Source organism: Erpetoichthys calabaricus, chromosome 8 (genome assembly GCF_900747795.2).
Source record: "Erpetoichthys calabaricus chromosome 8, fErpCal1.3, whole genome shotgun sequence".
NCBI lineage: Eukaryota > Metazoa > Chordata > Cladistia > Polypteriformes > Polypteridae > Erpetoichthys > Erpetoichthys calabaricus.
Genome location: NC_041401.2, coordinates 104,020,529 through 104,043,763, shown reverse-complemented (window position 1 = coordinate 104,043,763; position 23,235 = coordinate 104,020,529). Strand labels below are relative to the sequence as shown.

The 23,235-nt window shown below is 36.3% G+C and overlaps 1 protein-coding gene across 1 annotated transcript in view; it reads left to right on the top strand.

Annotated features, from left to right (window-relative positions):
* LOC114655924 (contactin-associated protein-like 5) overlaps positions 1–23,235 on the top strand; it is a 557,429-nt gene that overhangs the window by 520,638 nt on the left and 13,556 nt on the right. Inside the window, exons 20-23 of the mRNA XM_028807237.2 lie at positions 7,015–7,148; positions 15,903–15,987; positions 18,638–18,856; positions 22,464–22,538. Of these exons, the coding sequence (XP_028663070.2) occupies positions 7,015–7,148; positions 15,903–15,987; positions 18,638–18,856; positions 22,464–22,538 (513 nt within the window). The remainder of the gene's footprint in view (positions 1–7,014; positions 7,149–15,902; positions 15,988–18,637; positions 18,857–22,463; positions 22,539–23,235) is intronic.

The following is a 23,235-nucleotide window of genomic DNA, read 5'->3' as shown; positions in this document are numbered from 1 at the left end:
GGAGAGATCTTAAAATGGCTGTGCACCGACGCTTCCCATCCAACCTGATGGAGCTTGAGAGGTGCTGCAAAGAGGAATGGGCGAAACTGGCCAAGGATAGGTGTGCCAAGCTTGTGGCATCATATTCAAAAAGACTTGAGGCTGTAATTGCTGCCAAAGGTTCATCAACAAAGTATTGAGCACAGGCTGTGAATACTTATGTACATGTGATTTCTCAGTTTTTTTATTTTTAATAAATTTGCAAAAACCTCAAGTAAACTTTTTTCACGTTGTCATTATGGGGTGTTGTGTGTAGAATTCTGAGGAAAAAAATGAATTTAATCCATTTTGGAATAAGGCTGTAACATAACAAAATGTGGAAAAAGTGATGCGCTGTGAATACTTTCCGGATGCACTGTATATTGTAACAGATGTCCAGGGACCTTGCCCCACCGGGATGCTGGAAGTACCGGAACGAGGGCAGTGTTTTCTTTGGGCCACAATGGGGCAACACCCCTGGGTTGTACGGGAGCCACTGAGATGGGGTATCCAACCTTAAGCTCCACCATGGCCACCGCCAGGGGGCGCCTGGATAGCCCCTGGACTAGAGTATGCAGCATTTCCGCCACACTTTGGAGTGCTGCCAGATGGAGAACTGAATTCCCTTGTAGCGCTTCCAACACACCTGGAAGTGCTGCCGGATGTTAATCAGGGAACACCTGCGACACATCCGGGGACTGGATGAAAGGGGCCGCCTCACTCCAATCAGGGAGATGAAGTCGGGTGGAAGAAGGATGGAGCTTACCAGTGAGGAGTTGGAGGTGGCCAAAAAAGCAGTGAGGAGTCAAGAGAGACTGTGTCTGTGGTGTTTTGTGCACTGTGTGTTGTCTTGGGGGGTAAGAGTTGTAAATAAAAGTGTGTGATTTAAGACTTTCTGTGTCAGCCTGTTGATGTCCGGGTCCAACATGTCCGCAATATATATATATATATATATATATATATATATATATATATATATATATATATATATATATATATATATACTGTACAGTACAAGCTGATGACACAATTTTTTTCTATGGAAAAATTAAATGAACATATCATTTCCAGGAAAGAGAAACTATAGTTTTTTGACAAAAAAGCCATCAAACCGGCTGTGGCATTGCAATTTAACAAACACACAAAAGCCCACTTAGTCAGCTTTCTGTGCATTCCACAATGTCTAGAATGACACCAGAACGAAGAAAGATAGCAAGATCTGGCATCTCATAAGGGACCAAACCAGAACATGACTCACATCAGACTGGTCCATCTGAGAAATTGTGTGAGACCTGCCACCTATACTGCTGCAGAAACTGCTGAGAGATACAATGGCTATGTCAATGACAGGACAGTAAGGGACATGTTCTATTCTGTTAACCATATGTTGTGACTCTCTGCTTACACCTTCCTACATGACCTTCCCCTACAGTAGGACATTGCCAGGCCACACAAAGTTGCTGTGGTCAAATGCTGCCTCAGCATGCCTTCCCTCTGATCAAAATTACATAGAGCATCTTTAGGATATCCTGGACGGCAACTTTGTAAGGCCCTTCTGCAAGAATGGGATACCATCCCAGAATTGTATATTTAAATGCTAATTGGCTCCTTGCTACAGAGGTGTTAAAGAGTTGCAGCTGAAAGAGGTGGTCACACATGGTGCTGAAAGGCTACAAGATGACTGTTGTTAATACAATAAAACCTTGGATTGTGAGTAACTTGGTCTGCGAGTGTTTTGCAAGACGAGCAAAAATTTTAAACGAGTTTAAACTTTAAACGAGCGAGGTCTTGCAATACGAGTAGTACGTATATGCTTTGCCTGCTGAGTGTCACGTGATCACAGCCGACGGTGGTTCTCTCTCCATGGGATTGTGGGTAATCGTCTCCCATGCTCGGTCTCAGTCGGCATGCCTTACTCATATAGTCAACATCCATATGAGCAGATACTGTTTACTATAGCATTGTGACCACGTGTGTGTGCGAGCAAAGAATCTGTTTAACGACAATGCAATGTCACATTTCCGCAAAATCCTCGAAAGGAGGCAAAAGCAACTGTCATTAACTTTGTTAAAAGTCGCCAAAAAAGAAACAGATTCCAGTGAGCCAACAAACAGCAGTGATTCCGTTAGTTATAGTGAAAGTCATCCTACACAATAACCCTCCTCTTCCTCTCTTCTCTCTCGTCTCCCTCACACCAGCCACGATTCTTTTCAAAGGTAAAGTGCAGGTTAATTTGTTTTATGTATTCTTACTTTATATTTTGCATTAATCATTTTTATCTGAATATTTTTTGGTTGTGGAACGAATCATCTGAGTTTCCATTATTTCTTATGGGGAAATTCGCTTTGATATACGAGTACTTTGGATACCAAGCACGTTTCTGGAATGAATTATGCTCGCAAACCAAGGTACCACTGTACTGTATTTATAATTCTCTTTGACATTGTACCATTTTATCTTTCTGTTGTTCTCATTTGTTTACTGTTATTTCAACGATGAAAATTAAAATTTTAGTATAACAAAAAACCCTTCTGTTTCTTTTTTCCACCACATTATATTATTACATTGCAACATAACATATTTAATGTTCAAAAATATATATAAGGTGCAAAAATTCTAAAATATAATTTTTACCATATCCTACTTTAGTCTCCCGCAATGCAGTTTCACGTGGATGGCAAGGTCTCAACTTGACTCAACTTGACTTCATTCTAATCAAAAGCAATCAGCTCCCTTTCTGAGTTTGCCATCCTTTACTTGTATACTTCTTTGTGTTACTAGGAGGCCTGCATTTTCTTAGACAAAGAACCTTCCCACATTAGACAAATCACACAGTCCAGAAGTGCTGTCATCCTTGGGTAGTGTCTCACCATTTGTAAAGTTGCATTTGATTTAATTTTTTACTGCTCATGCACATTCTGCCCTTTAAACACTGATCACTCATTCGGGGCCCGGTATCAGTCGGTTCCGGGTACCGAGTAGCCGTACCTCCAACAGTAGACGTGGCGGTGAGGGCCGATCATGTGGTGGGGGCAGAAACGAGCAAGAGGGCAGGTAAGGTGCTGGCTCTTGTACACTGCTGCAGACCATCATATAGTAATAGTTAGTGATATGATGAGAATGAAATCCATCCATCCATTTTCCAACCCGCTGAATCCGAACACAGGGTCACAGGGGTCTGCTGGAGCCAATCCCAGCCAACACAGGGCACAAGGCAGGAACCAATCCCGGGCAGGGTGCCAACCCACCGCAGGACACACACAAACACACCCACACACCAAGCACACACTAGGGCCAATTTAGAATTGCCAATCCACCTAACCTGCATGTCTTTGGACTGTGGGAGGAAACTGGAGCGCCCGGAGGAAACCCACGCAGACACGGGGAGAACATGCAAACTCCACGCAGGGAGGACCTGGGAAGTGAACCCGGGTCTCCTAACTGCGAGGCAGCAGTTAGGAGAAAAAAATAAAGCATTTTTGTTATTTAATATCTAATGAAATTCTTAATTTTTTGTTGTATATTATAATTAAAACAAATTCTGTTATTTAGTACATTATTTCTACTTGTGAGGTACTTTGATAAATGCAAACTTTAATGTTTTCTGGTTTTCCTAACCATCGAAATCCAGAATAAAGTTGTTGTGCGAAACTAAGAGTTTAACTTGGTGAATTCTTACAAGTTTAATGTTTAGCATATTGTTATCTAAAATGTTGCACAATGAAAGGCTTACTTGCATGCTCCCTTTTATATACAGAAAGATCAGCAGGTATTTACTATAATCTTCAGCAGACCAGAATGGAATTCTGGCGATTCCAAAGGCAGGAATGATTGGAAGTTGTCTGCTTTCTTGGTGTAAAGAATAAATATATAAATGACACGGCAGTTATGAAAGGAATCAATCATTTAAAAATAAATTCACTTGGAGTACTATGAAATTATTGATTGACATAGTTGCTCGTATACACTTTATATATAACACCAACATTCATTGCTGTACGAAACACAGAAATACAAAGAAACCAGTAAAAGCTGATGACACAGATAAGCTAATAGGTAACACTTTAGTTGGAAAAGAATGGATAATCTAATTATGTATTTATCCTCTCTGTTTTCAAACTCATTCCAATATAATTTAAGATTACAGGAGCCTACACCTACCCCTGAGTGCAAAATAGGAGCTATCCCTGAATGGGTTGCATGTCCATTGCAGGACACTCTCACTCTTACATGCCAAATCTCCTCTGTACCAGACAAGTTAATATTACCTTCATGTCTAAGAGACAAATGAAGAATGTGCAAGCTACTGTAGAAATAGTTGACCCAATAAACTCCTGAATATAGCAGTGACACCATTTTACTTTTAGTGGTCACTGTCATTTTAAGAACTCTTTGCTATGAATAAGCATTGAGTTGCTAAGGTATGTTCTCCAGAAGTCATGAATTATTTTGCTTAGTACTGTGTGAAACTTGTTCTGGCTTATACGCACAATTGTTAAGCCATTCTGGTAATGAAACCAAGCATTGTTTTCGATTATATTTAATCTCCTGATCCATCTCTTTCTTCCTGTTCTCTGTGTCAGAATAATATCTTTGTTGTGTATTCCTGCAATCTTAAATGCTACAATGAATTAGTGAGTAAATGAGCAAGCACACTCGGCAAAGTCTGTAGCTTGCTTAACATTTGCCACACAAGAACTGGATGCATGCGTTTCTGTGTTTTTTGCCTTAAAAGTATGATTAACTTAATGGTAATTTCCTTGTTGATTACCAGAGGTATAGTTAGGGCAGTAATTTCTGAATTTGTAATATTAGAAATATTAATGAATATGAAAATTATTTTAAAATGTCCCTTCCAATTTTATCTCAATGGATCAGCTGTCAAAGTTACTCGCATTTCCTCAGAATAAACATTCATTACAAACTCTGTGCTACTCAGTGAACTGCGTAGTCCAAAATTCTTAAAAATCACTTGAGGAAAAGTTGTTACCTATGCACCTGTTTTCAGCAATGTGCCCTTTCTTCATCTGAAAAAATATAGATTAAATGGCTTTAAATATAATTCATATTGTCTTGCCAGGACTCTAAGATAAATGTTCCTTGGCCTGACTGATGGATTGGATCCTTAACCTTTGTTGTATATGGTATTGTCAAACTGATGTAATATGATGAAAAGCTGTGTAGTGACTGCACATGACTGGCATATTTATGACATCTTCGATGGTGAAACAAGCCTGTAAAATATTTCAAAATTAATTTTGCTTTTCTACTATTTATTGTCTTTGCACTATTTTTTCTCCCATTCAGTTTTGATTCTCTTCCTATGATCTTTAACTACCCCCTTGATACTGAAGAAGAAACATTTCCTTATGGTTTTGTTTTTCATTATTAATATTTTTCTGCATTTTGTCATTGTTGATTTTATTGTGATCTCAATAATTAATAACACCTGCAGCTAGAAATGCTGCCATTACTTTTAACATTATATAGTTTCCTTTTCTATAATGTGTTTTTCCATAATGTCTTATTCCTTCATTGTGAAGATGCATTACTTACCCTACAACTTCTTATTTTTGGATTAATGCAGTAAATCAAACACCTAAAAAAAATCTCCTGCCTGAAAAATTCTAATCTGTCATTTGTAATCTTCACAGACTAAGGATGTTACACTTCCAAAGTGTCTAGTGAGACACAGAATTAGCTGTAAATTATATTGATTGAAGAGTTTAACCAAATAACCAACCTGTCATGGTTTCATAAATAGTAAAATGCACATTGGCCAGCACTCCTGTCAAAATCTTAATTTATTTAAAATGTCCCAGAATGACTAAACATCTTAATTTTAATCAGATTTTTGCAACAGGAGCAGAACTGCTTTATACACAAAATTATAAAGTACTTTTCTTGAATGGCCAGAGCAGACTGTACTTGCTAAGGTGACTCGGTCTTTTGATGTGTGCAGCAAGCTGCTGGAAATGTTCTATCAGTTCATAGTAGCCAGTGTGGTGTTCTACACCGTGGTCTCCTGGGAAAGCAAACTGAGCACAAAAGCACAATGCCTGAACAAACATATCAGGAAAGCAGCTCTATCGCTGGGCGAAACCTTGAAACATTGGATGCTATTGTGGAAAAGAGGATGGTGGCAAAATTGGATGCCATCATGAAAAATCCCCACCTTCAGGAGGCGCTCTCTTGGAGCACTTTTAGCCACGGGCTCATTCCTCCATGGTATGCTAAGAAGCACCTCTGGGGGTCTTTTCTGCTCACTGCTATCACACAATTCAATGCTTCCACCCGAAGTACTCGTTATTTATTTATTTATTGATTGATTCGCTGTATTATCTGTCCTGTGAGTCTTTATTCTTGTTTTTTATGTTTCTGAGGCTGTATACATTTACATTATTTCATCTAAAAGAAGATAACAGTATTTAGAACATTACCATACAAATCACTTTTATTCAGTACAGAGTAAGTTTTTTTAAGTGCCAGTATTCTCCAAATAAATGATGACCTGTATGTTATTGCTATATTGCATGATATCCTTATTAAATACAGCAAAAAATCTGTGACAAAGAGAAACACATCCAGTCAAGAATATTTACTATACTTACTATATCCAAATTATTTGAAATTACATTAATGAAGAAGTGAATTAATGAATACTGTATTCTGACAATAGATGTAGTGCAAAAAATCTAATAGTATTCCCATATAATAATGCCTTTGGATGTGTTCAAGATTGTTAATTTGCATATGTGTTAAGTAACTAAACAAATAAGAAAACCTAAAAGCAATTGAAAGGAAAAAAACAAAGTTTTCACATTATTACAAAAGTTTTTGCAAGACATGATTTACAATAGTCACAATTGATCACATCTTCAGTTTTTGAAGGTCATAAAATGAAATGTATCACTACCTCAAACTTCTGATAGACCACCAATCTTGCTGAAATTAAAAGAAAAACGCTGACGTGAACTTCTTTCTTTTTCACAACAGGTTATCTACAAATCTGGTATCGACTAAAGAAGCAGAAAGAGACAGGTGTCCTTTCAGCTGGCTCAATCAATTTAGCTAACGGGCAGCTTCACCGAATCAAAATAAAGGTGAAAGGCAAGCATCTGTATGTTCAGGTAAATAATGCAGATAACCCTTTGTTTTCCATCTAAAGGATCTTCTAAGATTGCTGATGTGATTGATCTTTAATACTGTCAAGAGATCTAATGTACATATGAATTATAGACTATAAACTATAATGTAATTGTTTTACAGCTGTATTTAGTTACATTGGTCCTCAGTTAGGTTGTAGTCCTTTTTTATTTTCTGTATTTGCCATATTACACCATCTTCATCAAACCATCAAACGTACAGGCTTGTGAGTAATGAAAGTTAGATATACGCACATATTATATATATATATATATATATATATATATATATATATATATATATATATATATATATATATATATATACTGTGGTGGGTTGGCACCCTGCCCGGGATTGGTTCCTGCCTTGTGCCCTGTGTTGGCTGGGATTGGCTCCATATATATATATATATATAGGTGCAATGTATGCAACTGTAATATTAACTAATAATAACTTGGGATTAGTGGACCCTGTGGTATAGCAGAACCACATCTAGGAAATTAGAAGCACATTTATAAATAAATGATCGCATCCCAGAAAAGTGCAGGGGAAAGGCCAGAAAGGGGGAAAAAAGACAAAAGGGAAAAAAAAACCAAAAAGAAGATGAAAGAAGGAAAGAATGGAGGTTAAAGAGTGGAGTGAAGTAGGCAGGAAAACAGAGGCAGCCTATTGCAAGCGTGAGAGAGGAAGGAAGCAGGTAACTATGAGGAGAGCCCACGGGGGAGCATGTGGCTGACACTCAGGGGCTTCCGAAGTGAATCACTCTGGCTGAGCTGTTGAGGGAGCTGGAGGGATGCGGTGCTGGATGGTGCGACTCGCCGTGTAAGTCCAGGAACGCAGCTGGAGCTATGGACAGCACGGACCCAAGCATGGGTTTGGATTGGTATTCCTGCTGGGAGCCATGGGACAGCAGGGACCCGGACCCATTGAAGAAACTCCCTGCGCCAGTTGGTTTGACATCTCTCCGGTATGCAAGACCCAATCTTGGTAAGCCTAGGGAGACAACCATTTTAAAGGGAAGCACCAGGGACTTGATTTTAAAGGACAGACTCCGGCCCAGGCTTCTAACCTCGATTTTAAGGAATTATTTATTGGATTTGCTTTTAACCTCCCAAGGACACTGTTTATTTTTATTAATTATTTATTTATTTATGAATGGAGTACTGCACTATTTATTTGGACACTGATTGTTTGGATTGTTTTATGTAAAGCACTATTTCACCTTTGCATTTACCCCTTGCTATGTGTAAGTGTCTTAATTTGCCTTGCTATTCCCTTAGTTACGCTATCGACAGTAGTGGGTTAAAGAGGCTCCTGTAAGGAACCAGTAGCATGGAGAAGACCTGCACAGTCGCAGTCCTTCTGACAAATGAAAAGCAAACCACTTCATGCCTTAAACAACACATAAAATGATAAATTACCAACAACATTCCCTCATAATCAGTTCTTCCTAACACTGTCGTTCATTCTCACTGGAAGTATCCATTATGAGTTTAACTGAATGCAGATTTAGTACTTTCTCTCTTCCAACACTTGCATCACTCGATCATGCATTGTTACTCACTGATACGCAGTCCTTTTCTATCCTTCTGCATACACAGCATAATTATATGTTTTTGGCAATCTTTCATGTTTTCCTCTCCTAATTTGGCAATGGTCATTTTAACAATAAAGTTATTACAGTTATTAAAGACACATACCCCACCTGCCATACCACTATAGTGTTCTCTGTATAGATAGCTGAAAAGTTGTGAGACCTGGATAGATAAACATCCAGTACTAATGGAGAAAGCGCAGCATATTGTCTCCTTGCCAGCTAATCTTCCAGCTAAATGGCAGTCTTGCATCCCTGTGGGACATCTTTTGCAACATCTTGAGGTCAGACATCATTGCGTTCATATCAGCCCAGTGCTTGGTGTGAATCTTATGGATGATGCCATGACATTCACAAACTCTATAGCAAAATTTTTCATCTACTGAAGAAAATGAGCTTTAAGGGGACTACATACAGAGAAAAGGTATCTTCATTATTAAGTAGTCATATTCCGAAGAAACAGACTAAGTCATAGCTCATGTGCTGTTAACACAGTTAAGTGGCATGAGCGGTTAGTATCAAGCTAAATATTGGGATACGAGCAAAAGCAGAACTAAGCAGCCATTAGCAACACATGCCATGTGATCTCAGCCAGTCTTATATTTATTGTTTTTCAGTTTGCATCAGCATCCTACTTTTAGATCAAAGGCAACAACAATTATTACCTGAGCTAATGTCTATTTTCAAAAAGTGTCACCATTTTATCAGTAGCTGAAATTCTTTTCCATTTTTTCAGTAGCTGAAATTCTTTTCATTATGTATCTTTGTCTAGTTTTCAGATTCCATGCTTTTTAAGCCCTACGTGTATTTTTAGGTTGATTTTTTTCACTTGTTAAATTTTATTGGCTGTTGGTCAGTTGTGCTTTTGAATAAAACTGTTATTTATCTTTTAGACTCTTTCTGTCTACTTTTTGATGGAACATTGTTTTGTTCCTGCATTGTTTTTCCTTCAGCTTCTTTATCTTTCAAAGGACATTTCTTTGAAGTTACCTTAACCATACTGTTTTCTTAAAACGATTCCTTGCTTCCTCTTATCAGTTACTCACCTCCATTTTCTGGTTCTGGTTTAGATGACATCTTGTTTTCTTCTTGTGTGTCTTTTAAATTCAGAATATAATTAGACAAAGGCTGTTTATATACTCATGAAAGGGAAATAAATGGTTTGCAATTAAAAACAGACACAAAAAATGTGTTTTTAACATTCATTACCACTAGGTGTTGCCCAAAAGCCATGCTGGACTATTACATAGTCTGAATATGTGACCCAAAAAGAACCTTGGGTCCAGCGACAGAACAGGATTATACTTAAAATGGTTAAAAATGTATATTTACAATACAACATATCTTGTATAACCAGACTTACATGAATGCATAAAAAGTAACTGCACTGCACTGAAGACTATATATATATATATATATATGAAAATATTTTTGTCAGTACAATATACTTTTAACTTTATCATTTTGTGATAACATTTTACTGAAGATATTTAGAGCTGCAAATATTACACTTATATTTTTAGTTGTTATACGGCTCTTTAATAGAGCTCTTGGCTTTTCTTCTCTCTCTGGCTATTTTTACTGCCTCCTTACAGAACCTCACAGCCTTCCTCTTCCATTATCAAGTTACAAGTGTGTACGTATACCAGTAATGCTTAAAGGTATACTAAGGGAGGTTAATACCTCCAAATAGGCTATACAACAGTTGTCAATCAACACAAAGACAGCAGCGTGAATCTGATCTAAGTATTGTTTTAATTTTGGTTATGCTTGGTATATTTTATTGGTCATAATCTTTACAAAGAACAGCATGAGAAGTAATGTGTGACAAATTACATCTTCTTTTTTGAGGAGAATATTGACCCACTCCAGCATATTACACAGGCAAAAGAGAGTTTTCAAAATGTAGTGAAAAATGAAGGCCAGTGTCAGATCATGCTTAACAGGGCATGGGGTAGAGCATAGCACAAACAGAAGCTGCTCTGAAATTAATGACATGGCTTAATTTAAACATATATTAAATTTACTTTGTGATGTGCCTTAATGTAAAATGAAAGTTTTAAACAATATGGAACTGTTCACCAATGAAAGAAATAATGTCAAAGATGAATGGAAGATAGCATCAAGTTACAAATGAAGCTCCTGAAAAATTATATTGCTTTAGTCAGACGACTTATAAGCAACACTACATCAGATAAGTAAAAAAATACTTGGTTCTGGTCATAAATGTAATGAAAGTAACTTTATTTGTCCCCAGAAGGATATTTGTTTTTTTTCAAAAGCTCTTTAAATAAATACATAAATAGGTAGGTAAACATGTAAATAAATAAAAATACACATGAATTTTGGAATGAACACACACCAGAATGATTATAAATAAAGAAAACTAAAAAGAAGAAAAACTTCTGACTTTGCTGTCACAGTCACAGTGAGCCATAATGCAGACATATTGCTGTCGGTATAAAGGAGCCCCCATAGCGTAATTAATTTGTTGGCTGAAAGTATTCAATGTTAGTGTGCAAGAGAGAAGATGTGTCCTATAGCTGAGCTTGCCCTTTTTAATAGCTTGTTGATTTGGTGGGCCTCTCTTGAAGTGATATTACTAGCCCAGCACACCACAGCATAGAAAATCTCACTGGCCATCAGTTATAGAAGATGTGAATGATGTCACTTCCCACTTTAAAGGATTGCATTTTTAAGAAAAATAGCCCGCTCTGCCCTTTCTTAGATAGTTCCTCTGTGTTCCATGTATCCAATTTCTAGTGGCTACTATCAGCAACAAGCCAGAGACCAGTTCAATTTTAATTTTAAATAAAGACTAGTAACTACTGAATAAGTTCAGAAAAAAAAAGAAAAACAGTGAGAAATACAGAGCTTCTATAAAAAAGATGCTGCTTGCCCAGTGCCCAGAAATAAGATAAGATGTAAGTAAGATTTAAGTGGGAACATGACAGCTGTGGAAATCTGGACATACAGTAAAGAAGCAGCCAAGAAATTAGCTGCATTCTGCCAAAAATGTCTTATAGGTTCAATCCATGGCATGTACTTACAGAACGACTGTGAAACTATTAGTGCTGAAATTATTGGAATATGAGTGTGATGCCCTGGAACCACAGTCATGGTCTCCTTTTTTATTGGGGGTGGTGAAACACTATGAATATGTAATTTATGCTTTGGATAAAATCTTCCAGTAAACAAATAAATGTACTAACAATAAAACTAGAGAGAAATACTGCAGCCTTCTTTTAGTCCAGATCCCAGAGTAAAATGACCTTTCTACTGAAAACTAAAGTCGGTCTATCATATATATAGAAGTAAAGAGAAGGGTTACTGGAATTGAATAAATATATAATATTAAGCAGCTTGCATCAAGCAATTCACTGCTTGCTAGTCAGCTTTCCAAATGTCAAGAAAACTGCTTTTAAAACCTTTTTTTGGATTATTACATTATTTTCTTTATTATTATGATTTTTTTACTGTCACCATGAGATGCCATTTTGCCTGTTATTTTGGTTTAGTGTAGGAAGTGAGCAGAGATTTCACTCCATTAATTACCAGTAATTAATTACATAACTCAGTAAGGCTTCTACTTTACTTTCCTTACATTTCTATGTTGTAGGAGGTCTCTGGCCTGTAGACTTATATCAAGGTAAGTGAAGCATACTCATTTTAACAAACAGAGTAATGCAATGTATTGATACACAAGCATTATAGAAATATGATAACTGCATATATATATATATATATATATATATATATATATATATATATATATATATATATATATATATATATATAAGAAAGTATGCAGACAGATTGAGACAGACAAACATAATAAGGAACAGGCTGGCCTTTTTCTGGTTATTTACAGTTATTTATCTTGGCACAGATAAATTGTTTTATAAGACAAAGTCATTAAAGAAGGTAGCATATGTTGTTAATGGGTGTCAAAGTTTCTTTTATAAAAATCAAATAATACTTCTTATGCAGTTGACGATTTTGAGTTTATTAAAGACTTTGAACTATTAGTAACAGCTAGGTCCTCTTTCTTTTCAATATTTTTGACCACTGATTTTCACACTTGTTTTGCATTTAACACACGTATCTTTTGTCATTCTGACTTTTAGAACCTCACAGTGATTTCTTTTTTTTTTTTTTTTATAATTTTATTGATTTTATTGAACATCCCATACAAATAGATCAATTTTACAAAAATAGGATTGAAAACAAATCAACCCCCACCCCTGAGAAAGAGAGTTTGGGCAGCAGAATAAAACTTAAAGCTAGTAAAAATAAGTAAATAGATGAATCAATAAGTGAATAAAAATAAATGGAGAAGAAAAACAAATGGGGAAAGAATCTGCTTCCTCAGTGCTTTAAAAGCTTATTCTAAAATGTTATTGATTAGATCCTGCCAGGTTTTGAAAAATTTCTACACAGATCCTCTAACTGAAAATTTGATTTTTTCCAATTTCAAATAATATAAAACATCAGTTACCCACTGACTTAAAAGAGGTGAGTTACAATTCTTCCAGTTAAGCAAGATAAGTTTACATGCCAATAGTGTAGTAAAGGCAATTACAGTTTGTCCTTCTCCACTTTAAGCCCATCTGGAAGTACACCAAACACAGCCGTTAATGGGTTAGGAGGGATTGTGACACCAAGGCTGTCTGAAAGGCATTTAAAAATTTTGGTTCAGAATGATGTTAATTTGGTGCAGGCTCAAAAAATGTGACCCAGTGAGGCTGGAACTTTATTGCAGCGTTTGCAGGTTGGAAACTTGCCCTGGAAACATTTTGGACAATTTTAAGCGAGACAGATGTGCTCGATATATAATTTTGAGTTGAATAATTGTATGCTTTGCACATGTGGAGCTTGAGTGAATTCTTTGCATTGCTACCTTCCACTCCTTTTCTGAGATGTTGAGTGAGAGATCCTTTTCCCACTGTCTTCTTGGATCTTTGAAAGGGAGGGACTGTAAAATGGTTTTATATATTGCAGAAATGCTGTCTGAGTCCTCGAAACTGAGCAATACTTTTTCCAGCATAGAGGGAGGTGGGAGGTGAGGAATATTGGGCAGATTCTGTTTAACAAAGTTTCTAATTTGAAGGTAGTGAAAGAAACGTGATACTGGAAAGTTAAATTTGGAGTGCAATTGTTCGTAGGATGCAAAGACAGTGATTTAATCCCAAATGTTTTCCAGACATTAAAAACTACATATGTTTGCGAGGTTGGAAAAAGGTGGTTCTCATGCAGAGGTGCCACCGATAAAAGATTCTCTATCTTAAAATGTTTTCTACATTGGTTCCATATTCTGAGTGAGTGAAGCACAATTTGGTTGTTAGTATTTTGGCGATAACTTACATTTATTGGGGCACAAAGCAAGGAATGTAAAGAAGTACTGCAGGATTTTATTTCTATTGCGGACCAAGCCTGTATATGTTCTTCTATTTGTGTCCATGTCCAGGTTTTTATAGTTTGTATGTTTGCTGCCCAGTAATGGAATTGAAAGTTAGGTAGAGCTATGCCATCCTTCTGCCTTTGGCTTTGGCCTTTGTAGGGTTGCTCTTTGGATATGTGGATGTTTTGAATTCCAAATAAATGTGGTTATGGTTGAATCTAATTTCTTAAAGAATGATTTATTGATGTATATTGGAATATTTTGAAATAAAAAGAGAAGCTTAGGGATGATATTCATCTTAACAATGTTAATTCTTCCAGCTAAAGTGAGATGAAGGGTTGACCATCTATGCAAGTCTTGCTTGATTTTTTCCATACAGACAGCAAAATTTTGTTGATAAAGAGCTTTATGTTTACTTGTGATGTTTACCCCTAAATATTTGAACTGGTCTGCAATGATAAAAGGGAAAGTATCCAATCTAATATTGTGTGCTTGAGAATTCACTAGAAAGAGCACACTTTTAGTCAAATTAATTCTGAGTCCAGAAATCTTGTGGAGTTCTTTTAGTGCTGTTAGGACTGCAGGCACAGTATTTTGTGGGTCTGATATATACAGTACCATATTATCTGCATATAAAGAAATTTTCTGTCAAGTCCTTCTCTGATAATCCCCTTTATCTCATAAGCATGTCGACAGTGAACTGCCAGTGGCTCAATGGCGATTGCAAAAAGTAGTGGTGACAAGGGGCATCCTTGTCTAGTACCACGTTCTAGTTTAAAGTAGTCTGAATTAATGTTGTTAATACAAACTGAAACTTCTGGATTGGTATACAGTAGTTTGATCCATGCACAAATGTTCAGGCCAAACCCAAATTTCTCCAATATAGTGAAAAGGTAGTTGAATTCAATATTATCAAATGCTTTTTCTGCATCCAAGGATAATAATATCTCTGGGATGATTGACTTTGCAGGTGAATATTTTACATTAAACAGCCATCGAAGATTGGACGTTAAGTGATTTCTAAATCCTCCTCGGTTTCTGTTTAACCTAATACTTCATTTTCTGGTCTGTTCTGGTCTTTGATCAGCTTATCTTCTATATGGCTACCATGATAAAATTGGTCTTTTCCTCTATAATTATAAAAAAAATGTTGAAAAGCCTTGGAGTGATTCATGAGAAAGAAATTAATTTAAAAGCAAAGTATTCACAGGTTCAATCTCAGTCAAGAGAAGCGACAAGCTGACATGCCAACTCCTTTGGTACCTTGTATATTCAGACGCCACTAAGAGCCAATGGTCTATCATCTTGTTATTATGTAGATGTGCCTTAAGTGGCAGCTGCTCGGTATATTAGTCTCTTTATTCACTGTTTTTTTTACTACAGTAGGTTGTACAATGTGTAGTTTCCAATGTTTATACTTTTTAAATGGAATAATCTAGTATCCTTGCAATTGCACTTTAATGTTGCAGACATTAAGTGCTACGTATAATACATTTTCACTGCTTGCTAAAGTTGAGCACAGTTTTCTTAACCTTTTGAAAACAGTAATTTTAAGGACTGTTTTTAAATTTTTTTCACTATTTTTTTTTTCTTTGCAGGGGACCTGTCTTAACATTGTATGCAGTCTTGAAAGGCATTTAATAATAATGTAAAATATATTAATTAAGAATGAAATACTGTACACATGCCAAAAATAAGATATTTCTTTGTTGTTTTTTTGTCTGTTTCCTTTTACTTTATCAGATTGATGACAACGCAAGTCAAAATTACACCCTCGCCTCTGAAGAGTTCAGCGCAATGAAAACTCTCACACTTGGAAGACTCACAGGTGATTGATCTGCTTCTGTTTGTCCAATTTACTTGAATAAGGGCCTTTAACTTTCATCAGAAACATGTTCCCTTGACTTATTTTTTTACGGCTGCAAATATAACCCTTGATGTTTCCCAATACCTCAAACTCAAGATTCTTGATTCAATATGTGTTATCTTCAAAGCTGAAATTATAGCAGAGCTTATACTATTAACAAAAGTATATGAGGGTGTTCTTTTCATGTGCATTTTTGGATGAAAGTAAGATCAACCTGTTTCAAACACTTCTTTAGCCACTAAGTGCTAGAAGGCTATATGCCATTATTCCAGCAGTTGTGACAATAGAATAGAACATGTTCTTTAGCAGAAACAATATTTTATAGCAAATATTACTGATAATAAGTTAAAAATTGTTTTGAAGATAAAAAAGTTAATTTACATTAAAAATTAATCAATAATAATTAATAACAACAAAATTAATAACAATAATAATTAATCAATAATGATTATATACAGCAATGTTCCATTTTGGAGGTCATGAAGTAGTGCTTATTTGTAAAACATATACTCTGTTATCTGGACTTGGTACTGCCTGTGTCGAGTATAAATGCCATCCTTGTGTCTGTCTGTTTTTCTCCTGGCATTCCAGTTTTTGTGTCCATCCTTAAGTTAATTGTTGTTTCTAAGTTACACCGTGATTGTGCCATGTTGTGGACTAGAGGCCTTTCAACAGAATCTGGTGAATTCTGCAGTCCTGAACTGTATTGAGCAGGGCTAATAATGGATGGAGGACAGTTTTCTACATTATTGTACGTTTTGCTACCGTAACTGTTATTAAATATGCTTCAAAACCTTGTATTAGATAAAACGGAAAATATGTGAACAAGCAATGCATCATTTTGACACTAACTTTATTTAGTTATGTAACAGCCAATGTTCTGTTTGAAAATACATTTTCCTTTTAGTCTACTCCCACCTTTAAAGCAGCACATAGTGAAAATCAGACATTTTCTAAGATGCTGACTGAATGAATGCTGTGGAGGAATTTTGGCCTATTTTTACTAATGTACGTCGTTTGATTTATGGATTTCCAGGCATGAAGTGTTTGTTTCAACTTCTGTCACATTATCTCAGTAGTATTTAGCCCTGAACTAAGCCATTCTAAAACTTTAATTTACTTTATAGTTAACCATTGTGATGCAGCATTGTTTGTGTGTTTTGGATTATTATGTTTCTGGATGACCCTTCTCAACTTTACCTTCAGCTCTTAGAAAGATGTCCTGACATTCTTGTGATAAGTATCTGGTACTGTTTTGTTAATAGTGGCACGTCATCAAAGAGCAAATGAATAAGAATGATCATACGTTCCTGAGTCCAATACAAAGGAGATACTAAATTAAGTTTTGTCAGAATGTTCTCGTTTCCTTCACTTACATCATTAGTGAACAATATAAAATTGGAAATATGGACAAATAATACAAATAAAGGGAAAATATTGACAACTAAAACCTGACAGTATGAGGAGGTTATGTTGGAATGCATTACTTTCTCAGGCACCAAAAGGATATGCTGAAAGTTATACCACCCTGCTTTAAAAAGGGCAGCATCATGTTTTGTTATCATAACACAAATACACTGGACAGAAAGGTCATTCAGTGGATTATGACATCTGACAGATAAAAAAAATCATAATATGAAATCTACCACCAGTTTAAGAAGTGTACACCAGACACTGTTATGATAATGATAATGAGATCTACCAATTTAAAATGAACTGTTTTTATATCTCTAATTTGGTAAGAAATGCCATGGTGGCTTTTCCCAGAGGAGCAGGTTCATCATCAATTTTTATTCCCAAATGAAAATTTGCTGTCTTTGTAAGTCTCACGACTATGAATGTCCATGTCCTTGTTACATATATAACAACAGAGACACACCATTGAGTGCTGCAGCCTCACTGGCTCAAAGTTCAGTTTGGAGTCTAGACAAGGTTGATCTGAGCTTACAAATTAATATGAATGTCCAGGTGAATTTTCTACAGATGCTCAAGATGTATATTTTTATCTGTTAATTAATCAGTCTAAATTGGCCTGGTGAGAATATGTCTTGTGTAGAAATAATTTTCAATACTATATTGACATTTTCTGGGACAGACTGTGGGTGAAGTCACCCTATATTTCTACAAGCAGGCTGAGGCAAATGGATGAATGTATACCACATGAACTTCATGTACTGGACCAAAATGTAATTTTGGAATTTTTAGCTCAACAATTCCAGGTCACATCTCTGCAGTAGTACAGTGAATATAGTATATAGAAATATAACAAAGTAAGTTTTTATTCTGGACCAGTTCTAAATACAAATTCCAAAGACAATAACTTTGGAACATATGATCAAGGAAGTAAATATTTGAAACGTGTACAAAAAATAGAAATTTTATTTCTTCTCAGAATCAATATAACCCTAACACCAAAAACATATACACTCACACACCAAATAGATGAAGAAGCTCACAGGTTGTTACTACTGTACTTATGAAAATGTTTGAAAAAAGTTGACATTTAAAAAGCTTTGCTTCAACATTTTAAACAAGGCCATCTCTATGATGTAAAGCAATGAATGATACTGTGTTAAAAAAACCAGAGTCTTTCTTTCTATTATCCTCTCAGATAGACCAAGTCTGGATTCTCAAGTCATGACTGCAGGAGCACGGGGTTTTATTGGATGCCTATCTTCAGTCCAGATTAATCAAATAACACCATTAAAGGAGGTTCTTTATCAAAGTGGCAGCACACGGGTTTTAGTGTCAGGCCGATTGCGCCAGTCAAGCTGTGGTTCTGCTAGTCTGGATGATCTGAAAACGATTTCAACAGTCCACTCTGTATCAGGTAATATTCCTATGCAAGTCTGCTGTCTCACTCATAATTATAACTTAAGAATTTATTTTAGCTATTATGTTTACCTTATTAATAACTTTCTTCAAAATCTTTTCAATAATCTTTTTTAAGAGAGAACAAGCAATTTGAATATAAGTCAGTCATCTCTCCATTCGTTATTTGTAGCCTCTTAGTCCGTTTCACGGATGCAGGGACTGAAGCTTATCATAGCTGCCTAACAAGTACTGTATATCTTTTGGATTTGAAACAGGAAATAAGCCAGGCAAATGACTCCCTTCTCGTCTTGGGAAACTGTAAGGCAATAGACCTAACCACTGTATAAATATAAAAAATTGTCAATCAATCAGTCTTTGGTTTATGTGACAACATTCATCATCAGAGTTAATTTTACAGCACAAATAAGATCATTATACAATAACAAGTTTGCAGAACTACTGAATGTAACACAAAAGCTAAGCACTTTAGAATTTAAGATTCTGTTATCAGTAGTGTTTCATAGGGAAGACTTTCAAGTCTCAGAGTCTCACCATTAATTAAAGACCGAGCATCTCACCCTCCATTTAAGAAATTACCTAGTGCATAAGCCTTACATGCTTTTAAAACATGTCATTACAGGAATCAAATTTAAACTTATTTCATTCTAAGCTTTTTTGTGAGTCACTTATCTAATCAGGCAGTGCAGAATGCAGCCTCCTATGGAGCCCTGACATTCTGCCAGCAGTTACCTTGTGTCCATTGCCATAAAGACAGACTCTAGCTTCCCAAGATTCTATACAGGTTAAAAAGTTTCAGATATTAAATCAAAGGATAATCAATAGATCTTTTATTTTTAAATCCCATTATATACAGTGCATCAGGAAAGTATTCATAGCATCACTTTTTCCACATTTTGTTATATTACAGCCTTATTACAAAATGGATTAAATTCATTTTTTTCCTCAGAATTCTACACACAACACCCCATAATGACAACGTGAAAAAAGTTTACTTGAGATTTTTGCAAATTTATTAAAAATAAAAAAATTGAGAAAGCATATGTACATAAGTATTCACAGCCTTTGCCATGAAGCTCAAAATTGAACTCAGGTGCATCCTGTTTCCCCTGATCATCCATGAGATGTTTCTGCAGCTTAATTGGAGTCCACCTGTGGTAAATTCAGTTGATTGGACATGATTTGGAAAGGCACACACCTGTCTATATAAGGTCCCACAGTTGACAGTTCATGTCAGAGCACAAACCAAGCATGAAGTCAAAGGAATAGTCTGTAGACCTCTGAGACAGGATTGTCTCGAGGCACAAATCTGGGGAAGGTTACAGAAAAAATATCTGCTGCTTTGAAGGTCCCAATGAGCACAGTGGCCTCCATCATCCGTAAGTGGAAGAAGTTCGAAACCACCAGGACTCTTCCTAGAGCTGGCCGGCCATCTAAACTGAGTGATCAAGGGAGAAGGGCCTTAGTCAGAGAGGTGACCAAGACCCGATGGTCACTCTGTCAGAGCTCCAGAGGTCCTCTGTGGAGAGAGTAGAACCTTACAGAAGGACAACCATCTCTGCAGCAATCCACCAATCAGGCCTGTATGGTAGAGTGGCCAGACGGAAGCCACTCCTTAGTAAAAGGCACATGGCAGCCCGCCTGGAATTTGCCAAAAGGCACCTGAAGGACTCTCAGACCATGAGAAAGAAAACTCTCCGGTCTGATGAGACAAAGATTGAACTCTTTGGTGTGAATGCTATGCGTCATGTTTGGAGGAAACCAGGCACCGCTCATCACCAGGCCAATACCATCCCTACAGTGAAGCATGGTGGTGGCAGCATCATGCTGTGGGGATGTTTTTCAGCGGCAGGGACTGGGAGACTAGTCAGGGTAAAGGGAAAGATGACTGCAGCAATGTACAGAGACATCCTGGATGAAAACCTGCTTCAGAGCGCTCTTGACCTTAGACTGGGGCGACGGTTCATCTTTCAGCAGGACAACGACCCTGAGCACACAGCCAAGATATCAAAGGAGTGGCTTCAGGACAACTCTGTGAATGTCCTTGAGTGGCCCAGCCAGAGCCCAGACTTGAATCCAATTGAACATCTCTGGAGAGATCTTAAAATGGCTGTGCACCGATGCTTCCCATCCAACCTGATGGAGCTTGAGAGGTGCTGCAAAGAGGAATGGGCGAAACTGGCCAAGGATAGGTGTGCCAAGCTTGTGGCATCATATTCAAAAAGACTTGAGGCTGTAATTGCTGCCAAAGGTGCATCGACAAAGTATTGAGCAAAGGCTGTGAATACTTCACAGGTGGCGCAGTGGTAGTGCTGCTGCTTTGCAGTAAGGAGACTGTGGAAGAGTGTGGGTTCGCTTCCCGGTTCCTCCCTGTGTGGAGAGTACTGAGAAAAGCGCTATATAAATGTAATGAATTATTATTATTACTTATGTACATGTGATTTCTCAGTTTTTTTTATTTTTAATAAATTTGCAAAAACCTCAAGTAAACTTTTTTCACGTTGTCATTATGGGGTGTTGTGTGTAGAATTCTGAGGAAAAAAATGAATTTAATCCATTTTGGAATAAGGCTGTAACATAACAAAGTGTGGAAAAAGTGATGCACTGTGAATACTTTCCGGATGCACTGTATCAAAAGTAAGTAATAACATTAAAATATTTAATTGCCATTTACACCATGTAACAGTTCCAGATCCCCTAAATATTTAATTTAAAGGCATAGTTTGACTTCTTGCCTGTTATTTCTTTGCTGGAATAGCATATAACGTTCAGATTGGTTCTTGAGTCAAAGGCTATACATATCCTTCTTGTATTTCCAAAGCTCTAGTACCTTAAAATGTTGATTGTAACACTGTATTAATGCCAATTGTGACATTTTTTAAAAATTAGCCTAAGGGAGGCCACTTATGCTTCTGTTTTCCATTTAATCTTCCATAGATTTTTTTCAAAATGTGTATCTCAAAATATGTAATTTTTCTACTAATGCGAAAGGTACTACATGAAATATTTAAATTTTCCACTGATTTCCAAAATTGCTTTGAACATCTGCTCCAAATTTTATTTAGTTGTATTACATCTGCACCCTCATTATTGTTAGCCTCACAGCCTACAGAAATTATTTCTAAAATGATGTCATATTTAAACACTTAATTTAAGGGGCATTTATTTATTAATACCAACTCACATAATAAGCAAAATAAAAGCACTTAAAGAAAAAGAATTAGTACCAGTGTGATCATAATAATAGAGATGTCTGTATTTTTAATTACATTTTAATGAGATTGTGCTTATTTCATACTCTGCATTGGCAGGGGATTCTTTAATCTGTAGCTCTTATTCTTCACATGGTTTATTTAATGTTTTTCGGGGAATTTGCATTATGTCATGAGTCATGTTTCCTAGTATACACTGATTAAAAGTGCTGACTTTAATTTATTTGTTGTCTTTGCTCATCATCTCAAGCAACTTGTCAAGCTGCAATGTAAAATAATAGTAGAAAAGAGAAAATAGCTCTTGTTACTTAAATCACACAGAAATAGATAAAAACAATGTGCTTAAACAGCATTTCTGGAAAGGAGACTCATCATTTCTTTTTGCAATTTTAGATCATGCAGGAAAAGTTGATAATGGAAAGAAGCCACTTGCTAATGCAGTAGAAAGTGACCCATTTCTCATCGGAGGTAAGTGTACAGTACATGAGCCCCTTGTGTCTGCATTTTCAGAACACTTATGGAATAAAGAATTAAGCTTTGAGAAAATTTATGAAGTGTATAAAAGAGTTATTAAAATATTACTTGCAAAATAGTGGCAAAATGTTTGGTTTGGTAGTTTTGTTCCCAGAGAATCAATAGCTAAATGTTAAAATAAGCACAGTGTCAGTCCATAACATGCAATAAGTTATACTGAGTGCGAGTAAGGTGCAAACAATGCATGTTTGAAATGCTTGAAAAGTGTTGGCGTGTTAAGAGATTTGTGCTAGAAGGTTATAAAGTAATTTATAAATGCTGAGGATAACATAATGATATTCTTTATTCTAATAAACTTTAATCTTTCATACCAATGTGAATTCCCTCAGAATATTACAATTTTAGCTATAGGACTATGGAGCTCCTAAAGGGATAGGAAGAAATTAGTTTACATGCTCCTCAAGAAACACTAACAAGTAGATGGAAACAAAAACACACAGCATCTCAAGAGTATACATTTATATTGTGTGTGTTGTAGATACTATTGGAGAGAGGAATACTTTCTCTCTTAGTGTAATTCCCACCTGACAGCATAAAGGCTGTTTCAAAGAAGAGTGTTTTGTATTAATAGCTGGGGAGTAATTTATATTTTGACTACAGACTTAAGAAAGAATAGAATCTTTGTAGTAAA